Here is a 20,391-nt window from a genome sequence, read left to right as displayed (position 1 = left end):
CAGGGCTCGGTATTGGGACCACAGCTGTTTACAATTTATGTCAACGATTTAGATGAAGGCATAGAGAATAACATCAGCAAGTTTGCTGATGATACTAAACTGGGTGGCAGTGTGACATGTGATGAGGATGTTAGGAGAATTCAGGGTGACTTGGATAGGCTGGGTGCATGGGCAGATATGTGGCAGGTGACGTTTAATGTGAATAAGTGTGAGGTTATCCACTTTGGGAGTAAGAACAGGAAGGCAGATTATTATCTGAACGGTATAGAGTTAGGTAAGGGAGAAATACAAAGAGACCTAGGAGCCCTTGTTCATCAGTCACTGAAGGTGAATGAGCAAGTGCAGCAGGCAGTGAAGGCGGCTAATGGAATGTTGAACTTTATTACAAAGGGAATTGAATACAAGAGCAAGGAAATCCTCTTGCATTTGTACAGGGCCCTGGTCAGACCACACCTGGAGTATCGTGTACAGTTTTGGTCTCCAGGGTTAAGGAAGGACATCCTGGCTGTAGAGGAAGTGCAGCATAGATTCACCAGGTTAATTCCTGGGATGTCCAAACTGTCTTACGCAGAGAGGTTAGAGAGACTGGGCTTGTACACGCTGGAATTAAGGAGATTGAGAGGGGATCTGATTGCAACATATAAGATTATTAAGGGATTGGACAAGATAGAGGCAGGAAATATGTTCCAGATGCTGGGAGAGTCCAGTACCAGAGGGCATGGTTTGAGAATAAGGGGTAGGTCATTTAGGACAGAGTTAAGGCAAAAACTTCTTCTCCCGGAGAGTTGTGGGGGCTGGAATGCACTGCTTCGGAAGGCAGTGGAGGCCAATTCTCTGGATGGTTTCAAGGAGGAGCTAGATAGGTATCTTATGGATAGGGGAATCAAGGGATATGGGGACAAGGCAGGAACCAGGTACGGATAGTAGATGATCAGCCATTATCTCAAAATGGCAGTGCAGACTCGAAGGGCCGAATGGTCTCCTTCTGCACCTATTGTCTAAAACATACACATCACAAAGAAACATACTTCTATAACCCCCAAAAACTCATTAAATTCAAAAGATTTATTTTTGCAAGGAAATACACTGTTTTCTGTATACAAGTGTGAAGATATAGTAATTTTTTAAAAAATACCCAAATGCATATTTACATTCCAAATGCTTTATTTTAATGTGATTATTCAGATGGACTAGCACTAAAACTACTAATAACATTAAACAAATTAATATTTTGCACCTTTCCTCGGCTACCAGAAAACAAGTTGGCACATGTACAGATTTAACTTTTTTGACTTTTCCACTAAACATATATTAAAATCTGAAAGTTTTTCATACCTTTACAACATTCCTAAACACGTTGCCATTAAGGAAGAAGTTCAACATGACCATTTCTGCAATGTTGGAAGCATGCCACAGTGAAAAGAAATAATTGCTGACCTTGCCAACAACGTCCACATCCCATAGAAAAACAATTGCCACTTTATTAAATTCCTAGCAAGGTAAAAGACACCCTGGAGAAGTAAAAGCCGCACAAATTCACATCTAATTTTATAATGGTGCAGCAGCACATGTCAGGGTAGTACATGTCAGAGCGGCTTTGTGCAGGACACCCTAAAGGTCAACTTGCAGAGTGAGTGGCTGCTGAATAAAATGTTAGCATTCATTTCAAGTTGTCTAGAACACAAGAGCAGGGATGTGATGTTTAGGCTTTACAAGGCACTGGTGAAGCCACACTTTGAGTATTGTGAAGAGTTTTGCCTCTTCATCCAAGAAAAGATGTGCTGACATTGGAAGGGGTTCAGAGTATATTCACAAGGATGATCCTGGGAATGAAAAGGTTATCATACAAAGAAAGTTTAATGGCTCTGGCTCTGTACTCACTGGAATTGAGAAGGATGGTGGTGGTGGTGGTGGTGGGGGGGGGGAGAGGGTGGGTGGGAGATCTCATTGAATCCTATCAAATGTTGAATGGCTTAGACAGTAGATGTGGAAAGGATGCTTCTCATGCTGGGGAGTCCAGGAGAAGAAGACACAGCCTCAGTATAGAGGGGTGTCAATTTAAAATAAATGTGGAGAAATTTCTTTAGCCAGAGGGTGGCAAATTTGTGGTGATTTATCGATCTATTTATTTATTTATTTATTTATTTCTTAAATGGGTCACTGGCAACTGTGGGGGCCAGGACGTTTTGTGTACTGAAGGCAGAGGTTGATAGGTTCTCGACTGGCTATGGCTTCAAAGATTACAGTGAGTGGGACTGAGAAGGGGAAAAGAAAAGAATCCACCATGATTCAATAGCAGAGCAGACTCAATGGGCCAAACGGCCTAATTCTAATCCTACGTCTCATGGTCTATCGTCTTATGTCAGCTGGTCATTAATGGTCAATATAGTGTTCGAGCAAAAATAGAACCAACTTACAAAATGTTGGATATCAAATAAAAAGCACTTGGCTCAAATTTGATAGAATACATTTAAAAGATTAGACAAAGGATATACAAAAGTTAGCTAATTATCATATCCAGTGTAAAGGAGAATGGAAATGAACAATGTTTTGGGCCGCGATGCTTATTCAGGACTGGAAAGGAAAACACCAAAGTTGGAGGGAGGCGAAGGAGGAGAGCAAGTGGGTGGGAAAAGTAAAGTGCTGGAGAAGGAATCTGATAGGAGAGGACAGTGGACCGGGGGGAGAGGGAACAAGGGGCATCAGAGGAAGTAATAGGCAGGTGAGAAGTCAGAATGGGGAATGGAAAAGTAGAGGGGGAGGGAAATTCTTTTATCAACATCAGGCTGCCCAGACAGAATACAAGGTGTTGCTCCTTCACACCTTCGGTGGCCATGGACTGACATGTCAGTACAGAAATCAGAATTAAAATGTTGGTCTCTAAGGAGGTTCTGCTTCTGGTGGATGAAGTGTAGGTGCTCGAAGAAACCATCCCCCAATTTACAATGGGTCTCACCATTCTAGAGGGGACCAGATCAGGAGTACCAGATACAATAGATGACCCCAGCAGATTTAAAAGTGTTGCCCAATCTGAAAGGACTGTTTGGGGCCCTGATTGGAGGTGAGTGAGGAGGTGAATGATCAGGTGTAGCATTTTGACCGCTTGCAGGGAACAGTGCTGGGAGGGACAAATGTCCAAGGGAATCGCAAAGGGAGTGATCACTGTAGGAAGTGCGGAATGGGGTGGAGCGAAGGTGAAGATGTGTTAGGTGTAGGGATCCATTTGGAGATGGCTGAAGCTATGGGAATGATCTATTAGAGGCAGAAGCTCACGGAGTGGTAGGTAAAGACAAGAGGAACTCATTACTATTTGGGCAGCAGGAAGATGGGGTGATCGCAGATTTTCAGGAAATGGAGGAAATGCGGGTAAAGGGAGTATCAATGGTGGGGGAAGAGAATCATCATTCCTTGAAGGAGGATGACGATATCTCCAATATCCTGGTCCCTGGGAAAGGATGCAGTGGAGACAAAGGAAGTGAGGTCAGAAAACAGAATGAAAAATTAGGAATTCTGTTGGTCAAGAGGTGAGGAATGAATTGTTTCACGGAGATCTGCAAGTGATGATTTTTTTTTAAAGTTACAAGAGATTTCAAATTGCTAATGTCAAATTGAACACATTTCCTTAGATCTAGATTACAACTTGGAAATGACGTGAACAAAATTTTTTTTTGCAATAACTGAAATAACAATGGGGTGATTAAATTTAGGCCTTCCGAGAATGAAGGGTAACATGGAGATAGTTTGAAAGCATACTAGCAGAGCAAGGTGAAAATTATTGCAAAAATAAGGAAAGTTAGATAAAAATTTACTCGATTTAAAACAAAAATCAATGGTTTTAAATAACAATTCACAAAAGCAGAATCACAAGTAAAATGAATGTGGATGGAAAACTGGAGAGAAAAATTGAATAATGAAATAAAGAAACAGTTATATGGGCTTGATGTGTGATTTGGTGCTGCCAACACGTACAAAAATGAAACTTGATGCACACAGAATACCCAGGTCAGCTGAATGAAGAACATTGCTGCAGGGATGTGTACAGAAAATAAAAGGAGAGAATTTGGAATAACATGTATATACCAAGCTCAAGCAGCAAACCAAGCTGATCTTAAAGTTGAACACATCCCAAATGCAGTATGCTTCCCTATTTACATTTTACCCCCATTACTATATGGAAAATAATTTAAGCTTGAATATACAGCACATTAAGACTGATCAAAATTATTCCCAAAGCATTTTAGAAATACATAGAGTTTGCTTGAAACTACACGTCATAAGATGATGGGAATAATTGCCAGCAGCTGTCGCACTTATACCCAGCCTGCAGGGGCTACTGGAGGGAGAAGCTTCTATCAAAACTAAAGACAGAGCCGAGATATATTATACCATGCTTTCTAGAAATAGTGACCATTACTATTTTAATCAGCAGCTGCCGAGATTGTTTGATGAAAGAGTCCAGCGAAGAACTCATTATTCATCATAACATGATGCAAAAGTTTACACAATTTCAGTCAATTTGCTTTGTTAGTTCTGCATGTGAACTTCTTACAGATCTTTTAATTTTATTAGAAATCAGTTCTGTGAAGAGGGGTGAAACAGGGATCAACTGGACCTCAAACTGTACCCCAAAAAACATCAACTAACTTGAGATTGCACTAGTTATGTCAAGTAAAGCAGAGTAATACCACAAAAGGAGAACTTTTGAAGACCAAAGCACAGATTCACTACACCAGCAGTGGCTGGCCAAAGAAACTGGATTATCTTCGGTGGGAAGTCACCTTCTGTCACAAAGATTTTATTCAGAATTTATGGGTCCCCATCTCTCCACCAACTGAGACAAATAACATTCTTTTTACAGGAGTGGTGAAAAGCTAATCAAACTAAATCAGCATCAAAGCCACAAGTCCCTACAGATGTTTAAGAAATTCTGATGAGGTTCACAAAGGGCAAGGGAATGACACAGGGTTTCTCCTTTGAACATTCTACCTTGTGCTGTCAAAGCTTCCACAATAAATGCTCAGAATTTCTACATGATTATTTAATGCATTCTCTACATTTCCAAGTCAGGATGTAGACAGGATGATCTTCATTGCCACAGAGATTGGTGGGGAGGAAAAAGGGATGATGATTGAAGTTAGACTTAAACCCACTGGGTTGCTACACTGCATACTGCACCCATGGAACTGAAGCATTCTATTCAGCCGTGCATAGTGTCCTGCTTCATCAATCACTTTTGAGTTGAGCCTTCCTGAAAGAATTTTCACAAACAATATTGAGACCATCATTGCTGTTTGAGCAACATGCACTTATGTGGGAGGTCCAGTTCATCTTAATATTCACACCAAATTGTGAGGTCACAGAGTTGGTTTGTCACTGAAGGTCTGGAACTTTCAAAGGTTTCTCTCCTTTCCACAGGAGACAAAGCAAATCGGTAAGGGCAGTATGCAGCTGTCTGTTTTACAAGTACTGAATGTCTGTTAATTTGCTGATAGTCATCATTCAAGCAAAGGCTTTGCTAAATATAGCGGTGATTAATTCATCTTTCACTTCACTGTAATTAGCATCAGTAATGTACAAAATCACAGATTGTTCAGACGGGATACACCTACAGGCAAAGGAATTGGAAAAAAACTTCAGGGGATGTAACAGACAGTGATCTAGAACTTGTGAAATTGGCACAGCTCCAAATGACAGAGCTTTTCCAAGCACTTGACAGAAAATCACTTGCCACACTGTTACAAAAATTAGGGAATAATAGTGGCCTGAGCTCTTTGGGTCCATTTTTTTTTTTTTTGCTATTCCTTAATGATTCTTATAAAGTTTGAACAAAATAATTGAAAAAGACATGTATTTACTCAAAGTATTATTTTCCTGGCATACACCAAATTAGAAAAATATAGACCAAATTAATCAATTTCTCCTGCTCCGTTATAACCAACAGACATTGGTCCAATCCAGTGCAAGGAGTCATGCTGTTTCCTTACAAACAGAACACGAAGTTTAAAGTAAATTGCTTAGCATGTGCCATGTTGTATGACATGTGCGATCATTGTCTTGACCATGATTATTCTTGGCAATTGTTTTTCTACAGAAGTGGTTTGCCATTATTTCTGGTGCCAAAATAGGACATTAACTCACTAACCCTAACCATACATCGTTGAAAACTTATGATAAGTATTAATGAATAAACTCTCTGGACAGGTACAGGTATCAATTTTAACCGAAGTGGAGGACAAACTCTGCCTTCTTCACGGATGATGCCTGGACATGTCTAGTCCAGTGGTATTTATACCCCCATCATCCATCCCAGGTCTGTCATCGAAATGTCGGTTACAATCAATACATGCAGAAATGTTGGTTACAATCGATACATGCACCAGCTGGAAGCGCAAGTAGAACTTACTTGACATATACACTGGGCACTAGATCCTTTATGACAAGCATGTTTTTCTATAATCACTGGGTATTTGAATTAAAAAATATACTTGGGGACCTAAAACAGTTTTCCTCCTAATTTCAGTGCGTTGAAGATGGTGTTCAGGAAGCTTCAGACACCTGGTTGGTTGTCATTCCAATCTATCCCACAGTCTGAGTTTTTCCATTGCTGTACTAAGGAAGATAGCAAGAGAAAACTATTCTGATCTATCAAGTTCAAACTCATTGTTAATCAACCATAGACATGTGTACCACCAAATGAGACAACCTACCTCAAGACCAAGGTGCAACACAGTGCATACAACTCACAGACGTAACAAGGTAACATTACTATAAATTAACGAACAGAGTACAACTACAAGTCAAAGAGTAAACAATATAGCACTACTGGTGCCTCATACTTGAAGTGGGTGATGGTAGGGAGTTTAGCAGTCATACAGCCTGGTGGAAGAAACTGCTTGCCATCCTAACACTTCTTGTGTCAGTGCTACAGCCCCTGCTGCCTGATGGTAGGGAGTCAAAGAGACTGTTGGACGGATGGGAAGGATCACTGACATTGCTAACGGTCCTGCATATGCGGCGCTCACGATAAAATATCTCTGATGAGTTGAAGTCAGACCCTGATGATGCTCTCAGCAGCCTGCATAATTCTTTTTATGGACTTGGAGACAGATGCCTTGCAATTCCTGCATCAGGCAATGCTGCAGCCGGTCAAGGCACGCGATTGTGCTCCTGTAAAAACTGGTTAAAATGTGTGGCAGAGGGAACTTGACTTGTCTCAATCTCCTCAGGAAGTGGAGACGCTGCTGTGCTTTTCTGACTAAAGAGGTGATGGTGAGGGAACAGATGAGATCGCCTGTTAAGAGTACTTCGAAAGAACTTGGTGCTCGTAACTCTCTCCAAGGAGAAGTCATGCGTGTGCAGTGAGGAGTGTTCAGCCTGAACTGAAGTCCACAATCATCACCATCAAATGTATTTAACTGCAGAAAATCAACTGGAATCTATTTATGGCACACAAACAAGAAACAAACATGCAGTTATGGTGCTTTTCGAAGTTGTGGATCACATATTTGCGATTCAGGAATTTGGCCTGGAATAAACAGACTTGGAGAGGGTTAAAATAATTCAGTTTTAGCCCTTCATGCCGCCTTACAAAGCCCTTCCAATATCCACACAATTAAAATAGGTCTGCATGCTTACCTTGGAAGTTTGATGCAAATGTGTTTCTCATTTTTATATAAAACTAGAATTCCCCTGTGTAAGCAAAGATTGCTCTGTGACAGTCTGAGTATGAGAAGGATTAAGAATGGCTGGTTGTAGACTGAGCTTTTCCTCCCTCTGTTCGTACACAGCAACTTACTGGTATTATCGATGCATTAATCACACTTGAACTTACAAACATTTTAAAATAAGATCCAGAAACAGGTCTTCACAATGAAGATATTGTTGAACACATTATATACACAGAAGGCAAGACAGTTGAAATACAGCAACAAAACAGCATACCAATGATTCAATTGAAACCCTGTGTCATTTCATAAATATCACTTGCAGATTAAGTTTAAGGGTTTGCACACTAGTAAAATAATTGGCTGTTTTCCTCCATTTCAAAGCTGAGGATGTCACTGCTGAAATCTTAATTTGGCTTACTCTAAATGCAAAAAGTATGGTTATCTGGAAACCATTATATTCGCAATAAAGAAACACATTAATGAAGGCTCAGAAGACACTGTCAGTGATCAGATAATTTCATACTTATGGTGCATCTAAACAATCAAGATAGTAGGATGAAAAATTTTAAAGATAACAGCATTTGCTTCAAGTCCATGCCTCAAAGTTCAGTCAGCTTTACTTTGTCAGAATCAAGCTATGGCTCAGTTACTTGATTATTCCTTGCGTGTCAGAAGGAATTGGATGCAAGCATATAATTGAGATTTGAGTATATCATTGAGTATCACTCTAAGTACTAGTGCTGGTGTTCATTCAGATGAGATGTGAAGATCTTAATTGTTCTCTCAGGTGCACTTAAGTGATTCAGTCGTACAATTCAAAACAAATCAGGAAATGCATTTGTAGTACTAGCCACTATCAATCAGTCAACCCATCTTATTCAAAGAATGTAACTGGTTGCTTACATTTCATAGAACCTTTTTTCCAAAATGTAAATAGCTGGTGCATTTATTCCACAAGAGTCCATACCATAGCTTTTTTGTGAACTGATTACAAAGGTTGTAGTCATGAAAGGCGGCAACTTACCACACCATTAATCATTGAAACAAAAGAGCCAAAAAAAATTACTTACTCAGGTAACAAAGTGGTAACTTCCACTTATAGATTAGAGCTGAATGACTTATGCATGTAACACTTACTTGAACTTTAAGGCCCAGCTAGATACAAAGAGCTGATTTCAACCCCAATTACACAACTAATCAATAAATCTAATCTCCCCTTCTAGATCTGTTTTATTCAAAGACATGGTATGGGGAAAGACAACCCAAAAATATGACCATTTGATTAATAAATGTTTGTGCAGCATCAAGTTTTGTGTTTAAATGAACCCGCAGGGAGATAACTGAACAAATACATTTTGATTTAACTTAAATGAAAACATCAAGTTCAATTTTGCCCTGCTTATATGCCTTAATTACTCACAATGGGAGATGCATTTGCAAACTTGTACAGTAATTATAGGTTGGCAGCACAGTGGCAGAGAAGTTAGCATATCAGCTTACAGTGTTAGCTGTGACACCAGGGTTCAGTCTGCCACTATCTACAAGGAACTCCTATGTTCTTTCCATGACTGCATCTTAAAGATGTACCAGCATTGGTTAGTAAGTTGCAGGCATGCTCAACTGCCACTGGCAGCATAGCAACACTTGCAGGCACCCCCAGCACATCTCAGACTGCATTGGTTGTTGACATACGAGTATTCACTGTTTCAAAGTACCTACGTATGACAAAGCTAATCCTTAAAATCTGTCATGCTAGCTGTGGCATTGTACATGCAAATTTACAAATGCATGTTCTTCAGTAGTAACTTACATCAAACTAATGGATGCTGCATGTTTCTAGCCTAAATGTAGTACAGAAGCTAATGGAGAATTAATTTGGGTTTTTTTTTTGCAGATTGTTATTCCATACTCATTTCATCATTGGCCTTTTCAAGCAAATAACTTCATTTGACCTTACTTGAGCCAAACATTCAATTACAAAATTCATGAAATTTAAGCAGACAATTAAGTTTTTAAATCTGTACAGGATAAATTAGCAGTACTTAAGTTTTGATGTGGCACTCCTTGAGACTAATGTATTTTCCTCTACCCCACCCCCCCTTAATCTTGAGGGTCACGAACGTCACACTGCAAAGTTTTTTTTCTGGGATCAATCTGAACAATTTCAACATACTGCATGAAGCTTTACTAATACGCCACCAACTGAAGAAAAATGAGGGAATGGAAAAATATTTGGCAAGTCCTATTTGGCATCATCTATAAGGAACGCTGGTTGATTATAACCAACTATTTAGCTGCAATCATTCTGACACACTCAAGATGTAACTGGTGCCATTAAAATTGCCTTGATCCAGTTCCAGTTAATTCACAATAAATGAGGAGGAAAGAATAACAGAACATCATTCTGCTGAACAGATTTTGTTCATTATCATCCACTCATTAGCTACATTAATGGCACACTGAGGAGCAAATGGCACACAAAACTATGTACATCTATATTTTATTATTGTTACAACACAAAATAGGCCCTTTCAGCCACACCTCTCAGCAATCTCCAGATTTAATCTAAGCCCACTCGCGAGACAATTTACAAATGACCAATTAACCTTCTAAGCGGTATATCTTCAGACTATGGGAGTGAACCTGAGCACATAGTGTAGTGTATGGATCCATTTCTTTTTGAGCAATGACCCCCACCCCCTTTGCAATACTTATTGATCTGTCATCTGCTTTTGCGCTGTTGTCTACACATGGTCATTGTTCTCAGTAGAATGTGAATTCACTAGTTAACGCCATCTCCCGCTCGCGTGCTTTCACTTAAGACATGTAGTTGTGCACAGACAAACTCAGCACGTCTTTCAACTGTTAGTGTTCTTGACTGCTTTCTCTAGCTCTAACTCTTGCTGTTTCATCCTATAACTGCCAATGCAGTTTATATTATCTGACATTCAGGTTCGTACTCGTTGCCAATTTGTTGTGAAACTAACATGACTATAGCCTCAGTCAGGAAAGATGACAAATTTGATAGCACAAATGAAGGCTGGGTATCATATAGAGGGTTGAACTGTACTGTACTGTGGATAAGCAAAAGAAAGCCCCTACACTTTTTAGCTTCATGGGCCCAAGAATGCACAGTCTCTTGCACAACTTAGAAACCCGTGCAAACTCAGCAAGATGTTCGATGAAATTGTTACAATTTTACAAAATCACTTTAGCCCCAAACCATTGGTAATAGCTGAGACTTTTAGATTTTATGAAAGGAATCAAAGGATGAAAACATTTCTGAATATATTACAGAACTGTGCAAACTTTCCCAGTACTGTGACTGTAGCAATAGACTTTCTGATGCTTTAAGCGACAGGATTGTATGTGTCAAACCACTCAAGAGACTAATGCCCAAAGGGGACCCAACCTTAGAACGGACAGTGATGATTGCAATATTGTTAGAGACTGCATCAAAGGATGCAACAGAACTACAGGAAGAGAGGTTAGAATGTGAAATGCACAACATGCCCCTGAATGGTGCAAAAAGCTAAAAATGTTATCGATGTGGCAAATCCTCCCATGATGCAAATGACTGCTGGGTCAAAGAAAAAGTTTGCGGAAAGTGTCACAAGGTCACAGAGTGTATACAAGTCAGACAAAAAGCAAAACCAAAGAAAAACCAAAGGGTGAAGAGTTTCACACACAAAACTAAGCAAATGCACGAAGTGACTGAAGGCAAAACAGAATCAAACGCAGTCTGAAAGGAGAGCCATGATATCCAGAATTACATAGTATTACTGAAGCAAATGACAAAATCATGAGCATCACAATAGACATGTCTGGTGCTAAACTGAAAATGGAACTGGACACAGGGTCAGATTTGTCTCTGGTTTCAGAGGTTGACTGTTTTCTAAGATAACATTGGAGAAGACTTTAGTGATGCTAAAGACCTACACAGGTGAGAAAGGTCTCCTCTAAAGGCAAGCTGAAGGTGAATGTGACATCCGGAGGCCAAACAAAGCAATTAGAGCTTTATGTTTTAAAAAGTTGAGGGTCAACGCTTCAGACGTGAATGGTTGAGAGAAATCCAGCTAGACTGGCACTCAATGCTCTCAGTGTGGCATCAACAGGCAACAACCGCCAAACGGTAGCACTAACCAGAGATTGGAACAGCTGCTTAATGCTAATGAGGTGGTGCTTGAGAAGGGAAGAGATAAACCAATTGAAGACTTGGCCAAAGGCTTATCAGAATGCCAAGGAGTTCAAAATGCACACCCGCAAGCATCATTACACCCGTGGCAAAGAGTACATATTGACTTTGCTGGGCCATTCATGGATTCCATGTTTCTGATTGCTGGAGACGCCCATTTCAAGTTGCCAGAGGTCATACCAATGGCGTCAATCACCTCAGCAAAGACCGTCTCCACCAAGGACTACCTTTGCCAGAAATGGCTACCAGGACAAATTATGACTGACAAAGGACCACAATAACATGACAGAAGAATCCTGACTATTCATGAAGAAAAATGGCATCAGCTATTTCATGTCAGGCCCTCACCACCTTGCAACGAAAGTCCACTTTAATAGAGCACTAACTAAGGTCTCTCCTTAGTTTTCCCAACACATCCAGGTGAGCACACGGGGAGATAGCATACTCAACCACTACTACTCTCTCTTCTGCAATGCTTACAAAGCACTTCTCTGTCCATCCATTTGGAAAAATCAGATCACTCCTCCATTTTTCTGGTGCCAAAGTATAGGCAGAAGCTGAAACAAGAGGCAGCCATAGTTAAAACCAGCCATTATTGATCTGACCCATTGGTCTCCGTGCTGCAAGACTGCTTTGATGATGTCGACTGGAATGTCGTCCATGACAAGGATATTTCCGAGTTCACAGATGGGGTCACAAGTTTCATCCAGAAGTGCATCAGGGGTGTTGTCCCCCAGAAATCTGGTCAGGGTCTTTCCAAACCAGAAACCCTGGATCAACAGTTCTGTGAAAGCAGCACTTACCACATGAGACAGAGCTTACACTGCCAACAATCAGCAAGAGCTCAAGAAATGAACTACGATCTGCATAATGTCATCAAGGCAGCGACAACAATACAGAGATAAGATTCAGACTCAGCTTTCCATCGACAGCACACACAGCTTATGGCAAGGTCTACACACCACCGACTTCAAAACTAAGCGCAGAGGAGTTTCCAATATTGATCCCTCTCTCGCAGATGAGCGAATTTTTTTTTCTTCTTTTTTTTTTAAGAACACGCTCGATTCCATGTCACCACTGAGCCCCTGAGGAGACCTGCAGATGATGCAACCTGCAGCTTGGTCATCTCTGAGGCTGAAGTATGCAGGTGGTTCCAACAGGTGGACAGTCGCAAGGCAGTGGAACCAGACGGCACCCCAGGGACAGTACTCAGGATGTGCATGGCACAACTGGGTTTGCAAACATCTCTCCCTCTCCCAGTGTAGAATGTCCTCCTGCTTCAAAACATCCACCTTTGTCTCTGCACCTAAAAGGACCAAGTTAACTTGTCTGAACGACTGGGGTCCTGTCATATTCACCTCAATAATATGCAAATGCTTTGAGGCTGGTCAAGGACTATATCTGCCTCACGCTACCACCCAAACTGGACCTCCTACAATTCACCTACCAACACAACTGATTGACAGACAACCAATAGCCACAGCTTTACATACCGTCCTTACACATCTGGAGAAGTGGGATGCTTATGTGAGAGTGCTGTGCTTGGACTACAGTTCAACACTCAACACCATAATTCCCTCCAGGCTCAACATTTAGCTCAGAGACCTCGGCCTTCACCCTGCCTTGTGCAGCTGGATCCTGGATTTGTGTCAGATTGCCAGCAGGTGGTAAGAGTGGGCTCCCTCACCTCTGCCCCTCTGACCATCAACACAGGTGCCCCTCAGGGCTGTGAACTAAGCCCTGTCCTTTACTCTGTATACCCATGACTGTGTCACCACCATCTGATAAATCTGAATCTGCTAATTAAATTTGCTGACGACAATCACTGATTGGCCTAATCTCAAATAATAACGAGGCAGCCTACAGAGAGGAAGTCATCACCCTGACACAGTGGTGTCAAAATAACAACCTCTCCCTCACTGTTGCAAAAACAAAGGAGCTGGTTGTGGATTACAGGAGGAATGGAGACAGTCTAAACCCTATTGACATCAATGGATTTGGGGTTGAGAGGGTGAACAGCTTTAGGTTCTTGGCATAAACATCACCGAGGATCTCACGTGGTCTGTACATACCGGCTGTGTGGCGAAAAGGTGCAACAGTGCCTTTCACCTCTGACAGTTGAGGAAGTTTGGTATGGGTCCCCAAATCCTAAGAACTTTCTACTGAGAGCATCCTGACTGGCTGAATCACTGCCTGGTATGGGAACTGTACTTCCCTCATCACAGGACTCTGCAGTGTGAGGTGCAGACAGCCCAGCGCATCTGTTGATGTGAACTTCCCTCGACTCAGAACATTTACAAAGACAGGTGTGTGAAAAGGGCTTGAAGGATCATTGGGGACCTGGTTCACCCCAACCACAAATGGCTCCAGCTGCTACCATCTGGGAAACAGTACCGCAGCATAAAAGCCAGGACCATCAAGCTCCAGGACAGCTTCTTCCACCAGGCCATCAGACTGATTAATTCATGCTGACGCAACTGTATTTCTATGTTATATTGACTATCCTGTTGTACATAATACTTACTATAAATTACTATAATTGCACATTTGAATGGAGAAATTACAAAGATTTTTACTCATGAATATGAAGGATGCAAGTAATAAGGTCAATTCAATTCAAAGCGATAGACAAGGAGGACATTTCTCTACTGCACAAGGTGGACAAATTCCTTTTTGTGTATCGGAATTCTGTCCATGTGACAAAAAGAAACATCGAACACCTGCAATGTCATTCATGAAAAGGAATCTGAGGTCTCGCATAAACCTCCTGAAACCAGATCTATTGGGGGGGGGGGACGGGGAGTGCAGAATAAACAGTTCAGCCAGTTGCCAAGTGAATCAGCAAGGGGACTTGAGACTGGACAAGTCCTAGTGCATGATTACTGAGAAGACAAGTGGGCACACAGAATAGCTACATGAACTGGACCACAGATGTACACAGTCGAAGTTGGACGTCATATATGGAGACGGCATGTGGACCAGATACTGGATGCTCAATCGAAGAACACACCTGAGTCAACTGCATCCAACAAGACGGGCATTACTATCACCAGACTTCTCTGTGATGTCACTGACTGCAACATGACACCGGTTTATTTAAGGGAAATTGAATGTTTTGTACATATGGTTTTATGTTGCATTAATCTAAAGTGGGAGGAAGTGTAACATATGAATCTTTCTTTTAGAGGTATAATAACCCCCCCCCCCCCCAGCACTACGTATTGATCTGTTGTCCGTCCGTACACTACTGTCTATGCATTGTTCTCTCTCGCTGACATGTGAATACACCAATTAAAGCCATCTCCCGTGAGTGGTTTCATTTATTATACATGTAGAATATATAACAACCCATGGGGTCACAGGACAAACATACAGAAGTCCTTACAGGCAGCGGCAGGAGTTGAACCCAGGTTGCTGGTACTGTAAAGTGTTATGCTTCGCACTATGCCACAAGCGGCCTTACCCATATCTGGAATGGGCAGGATACAACAGTGTTTAGCTTTAACAACCTTTAGCAAATTGCTTTTTGACAGGAGCCAAGGCGGAACAGACTGGACGGAGTTTGAAGTAACAAGCTTTGACTGTTTTTCCTTCTGCTTTACACACCTTACCACTAGGGAGGTACTTGACCTCTGCAGGGTTTATCACTCCAGCATTGCTTCAAGGGAATTGACTCAAAAGATAAAACCAGATCAAAGTTACATGGAATCTATACATATTCATTACCATTTGAGCAGACTATAAAAAAAATATATACATCAGCTAATTATACATAGCCAAGAAATAATAGGTCCTTCAATTGGAAGCAAAGTCACAGGATTTTACACGTCAAGTTATCGTCAGTATAATTGTACATCATGCAAGCCTTGCGGAGAACGTGTGTCATATGGAGCAGACCCACAGATGTTTGCTCGACTCCTTTATTCATTTGGTTCTCATTATTGACTCAAACCGACTTGAGTACTTGACTGAGGAAAACGACCATATCATTGTTTTCAGACTTCAGTCTATGACTTAACTGAAATACATCTGCCAGTACAAGAAATACCAAGTACCTCTTGGCGCCAGGGCTGGTGCCGTAATATATGACTAGCACTCGGAACTTTTTTTCCATTTAAGTAGTTTAGTAACCCCCAGAAATCTATTTCACAGGGCTCAGACTGTGACTAAATATGATTCACAAGCATCACTATTGATTCATTTTAAATTCTTTAAATTTATTACAGAATATTTAGAAATCTATAAAAATCAACTCAAAATATTGAAATATGTGCAAACTGCTGGACATTATTTGTCCCTCTTAACTGTGCAATATTCTTCACCTCTTACATGACCATTTCCTATCATCAAGCTACCCTGCCCTGTCCCTCCACTTCACCTTTTATTAGACCACTCACTCCATAGAAATTCTCTATGCCACTGGGGTAGTTCCAATACCTAACATACCAAGGTTGAACGTTATAGATCATTTTGGCCAATAGGAAGCAAATAAATCAGAAATAATATACACACCCAGTGGCTACTTTATTAGGTACAGGAGCAGAACCCAGTGAGATCTTCTGCTAATGTACCCAATTTACTTCAGGCTTCAACATGTTGTGCATTCAGAGCTGCTCTTTTGGATACTGCTGTTGTAGCATGTGGTTAATTGAGTTATTGGTGCCTTTTTGTCAGTTTGAACCCATCTGGCCATTCTCTTCTAAGCTCCTTCAAACAAAGCATCTTCTCCTCCACAGAACTGCCTCTCAGTTTTTTTGCCTACCACTCTGAACTCTACAGCAGGGGCTCCCAACCTTTTTTATGCTATGGACAAATGCCATTAAGGGGTATTTGGGCCCCAGTTTGGAACCCCCTGCTCTACAGACAGTTGCATCTGAAAACGTGAGAATATCAGTTTCTGAGATACTCAAACCACCCCATCTAGCACCACTCATTCCACAGTCAAAGACACTGAGATGACATTTCTTCCCCAATCTGATGCTTGGTCTGAATAACAATTGAATCTCTTGAGCCTGTATGTTTTTAATGCATGGAGTTGCTGCCACAATTGGCTTATTTGATAATTGCATTAATTAGCAGGTGTACCGAAACAAGTGCCCAATGAATGTATGTGCAATATTGCTACATCTAACATTACCCCAACCACTCCCCCCCCCCCCCCACCACCACCAAGCAGCTTTAGTAGTTAATACTCTGGCACTCATTGCATTTCCACAAGTTAATTTAACAAAGGAAAAAGAGCAATTCAAAAATAACACAGAAAGCACAACCATTATAAGAAGCCTGAACTATAATCTAAGACATCCACCGCTTGGCTCTCATTGGTCAATATTTGGGTATTGTCTATCCTGTTGGTCTGTCAATCCAGGGCAAGAACTGACAGAATAGTTTATTAGCAATGCTTCAGCCAGTTTCCTCTGATAGCCCTGCACAAATGAGCATCACTAATTTATTTAGTCAACTTTCGAAGGGCAATCTCAATCTTCAACTAAAGATTACACTGCTACATCTTTGGAGGTGAAACTGGAAAACTTTATGACCTTCAAGCACAAAAAATAGACCAGTCACTCATGCCTCTGCCCTCTTTGACCAAATGCATCATTACAGAAGATTATGGGTACCCCCAACTTGTTCATAACCTCATCCAATATTCAAATGGACTCCAAAAATCAAACTTAATTTTCAGCATCCAAGTATCAAAGATTCAAAAGCAACCAAACACCATGAACACCATTCAAGAAAACGAACACCCAATGCATGAAAGGACAAACTGTCTAAACAGCAAAAAGTTAACTCAGTTCAGCACCATGCCGATAGCCAATAGAGACCACAGGGCCATTCTTCACCAAGCACCACAGTCCGCATCTATCACTCCAGTCAAACCACTCAAGAAAACAGCAAAAACTAACCAGAATTCAGGGACACTTACATCAACCACAAACCCTCCCAAGACAAGTTCACAACCTCACCAGTCAATCCTGGCAACATGAATCCCAGGACTCCTGCACTTCCCTCTGACAGCAGCTAGCGAGAGGGAGAGCAAGACCAATCAAGTACGGGAAGATGGCACCAAACACCCACCACTCCTCCATTCTCATCCTCTTCAACATTACTCGACACCTCAGTCGGAGAGACGAAATGCAATCTATCAGGGGCTCATGCCCCATACTCACTCTGCTCCACATTCCAATAAACATCCTCAGAGGCAGCATAATGCCAGATTGCTCAATTAGCCTCAAATCACATCAAACCGGAAGCTATAGGTTCCAACTACACACAGGTAAGTAGCAGAATCATATTTGAAAGTTGTGAAAGTAGTTTCGCGGACTGCCGGAAGGGCGCCACCATTAGTGGTGCTGTTCACCGGCATCATCTTGTAACTTTAAAATGGGAATGCCAATTACTTAACAAACCCCAAATGAAATTCTTATGTCAGTTAAATCCTCAAGCATCCTGTGTAGCTTCAAGCTAAATACTAGTCATTGTAGACGTACTGAAGTAGAATACTCGTCTACTCCACAGCCCCTCCCTAAAGGATGGAACAGTTCATAATTATTGGTTTCAATATCCATGATACCTACAGTAACACTGGACATTTCCCATCACATTCAGTTCCTCTACGAGCATAATATTGTCAAGCATTTTGGGGGAGGGGGCAAAATGGGGGATGTAGCAACTGTCAACTTCAGCACTGTCTTTCAGTTTGCATCAATGAATCAGGGTACCACTTCACTTTCTCTTGAACATTTGCCCAAAACGCATCAAAGCGCAGCTACAAGTTCACATGATGAAAACCTTGCTAAATAAATTCAAGCTCACGTTCAATACATCTGCACCACTTTCCTCCAGAATCATGCCAAATGTTTACAAACTGTAATTTTAGATCCACATGCAACTGATTTTAAGCACTGTAACCCTGCTCTTTCATTTAGGATTTACAGTACAAGCCACGTTACATGCTTACTGTTCACAGGGTGAATTATGAATGACAGAAGTATCAATATAAGTTACTACTGTTGAGCTTGATCGTGTGTGCGTGTTCATCACTTTAATATAACCTGACACTTATTCCATACTCACACATCCAGCTACCTTCAAAGTAGCATTACTGCTAACAGTTAAAGCTGTAGCACATTACAAACAGCTGTAAACCGATTCTGGAAAATCGTGACAAATCATTTTATGGGTAATTTGCCAACAACTGCTTAAGGAGCTTACCGTGCTGGATATCTTTCATCTCCAAGTGAAGACTTGACATCAAAATTCCAACAGCCTGCGACCTCTTGTTGCTCAGAAGTTTTACAACCTGGTGAGAAAAGAATCTGGTTATTGAGAAGCCAAATCTTAAATACACGTAAAGAGTGGCAGTTGCAAGTAGCTGAAAAAAAGAACAAAATTTATTACACACACACACACCATTCATTCATCAATTTTAATATACCAGTATATCAGCATAGGTTACATTTTCATCTTTTGAGGTCCCATGAAGATTACAATTAATGCATGCAAACTCCACTATCCCGAACTTAATCCAAATCTGCACGTGCTGTATGAAACAAGCTCAATGTTATGAATACCAACAAGGTATAGGTGTCTTTCTGAGCAGAATGGCCTTATATATTCCTTGCAATTGAGAATAATGAGGGGTGATAAGTTTCTGACGGGGTTGACTGCTTCATTATCAAGTGATTTCCCTTGGACAGTACCAAAGCATGAGGCAAGGACTGAGGATAAGGAATCAGGCATTTGATAATGCAGTCTGACGGGTACAAATCCGGAGAATTTATTGAGTGCCATTGCTTTCTCGAGCAATCTTCAAGGGAGACATTGAAATCTTCTGACACCAAAGAAACCAAGCAATATTTTGTTGTGTAGCAAGAACAGCCACATTCTTGTCAAATGCCAAATCACAGAGTAAGGACAAGGAAATAGTGGCTAGCACCAGCTCCTATTTTTATATTTATTAGCCAAAGAGCACAGAGTACTGGGCAAATCTGCACGTGCAGAGAAGTTGCATTTAGCAACCATTCTAATCCATCACATTCAGTCTTATTTACTCCCTTTCCCGTAAAGGTAGAATGCAAATTACACTGAATCACTTTCCATTCAATAAACAAAAAACGGTTTAACCCAAGGTTAAAAATGGTTAAAACTCAAGCTATTCACTTTGAGGAACAGAAAATTATTATGGAAGTTTTTACAGGGCTTTAGTAGGGAGGACCTATTCCCTTGATTGATGGGATGACCTGTGACCCAGGCCATGCTCTTTTCCCGCTGCTGCCATCAGAAAGTGGTACAAAAGCCTCAGGACTCACACCACCAGGTTCAAGAATAGTTACTACCCCTCAGGCTCCTGAACAAAATCAGTTAACTTCGCTTGCCCCATTTAGAAGTTCCCACAACTAACAGACTCATTTTCAAGGGCTCTTCATCTCATTGGAAGTTTATTGTGATTTATTTATATTTGCACAGCTGTCTTCTGCGCTCGAGTTGAACACCCTAGTTGGGCAGTCTTTCATTCTATTATAG

General features: G+C 41.1%; 1 protein-coding gene across 1 annotated transcript in view; it reads right to left on the bottom strand.

The window, feature by feature from the left end:
• Window positions 1-20,391, bottom strand: part of LOC132403320 (formin-2-like) — a 392,743-nt gene that overhangs the window by 181,183 nt on the left and 191,169 nt on the right. The window contains 1 exon segment of the mRNA XM_059986771.1: window positions 19,081-19,168. Coding sequence (XP_059842754.1) covers window positions 19,081-19,168 — 88 coding nt within the window.

Source organism: Hypanus sabinus, chromosome 12, assembly GCF_030144855.1.
Source record: "Hypanus sabinus isolate sHypSab1 chromosome 12, sHypSab1.hap1, whole genome shotgun sequence".
In the NCBI taxonomy this organism is placed as follows: Eukaryota; Metazoa; Chordata; class Chondrichthyes; order Myliobatiformes; family Dasyatidae; genus Hypanus; species Hypanus sabinus.
Note: the sequence above shows the minus strand (reverse complement) of the source record. Positions and strands in the feature narration are given on the sequence as shown.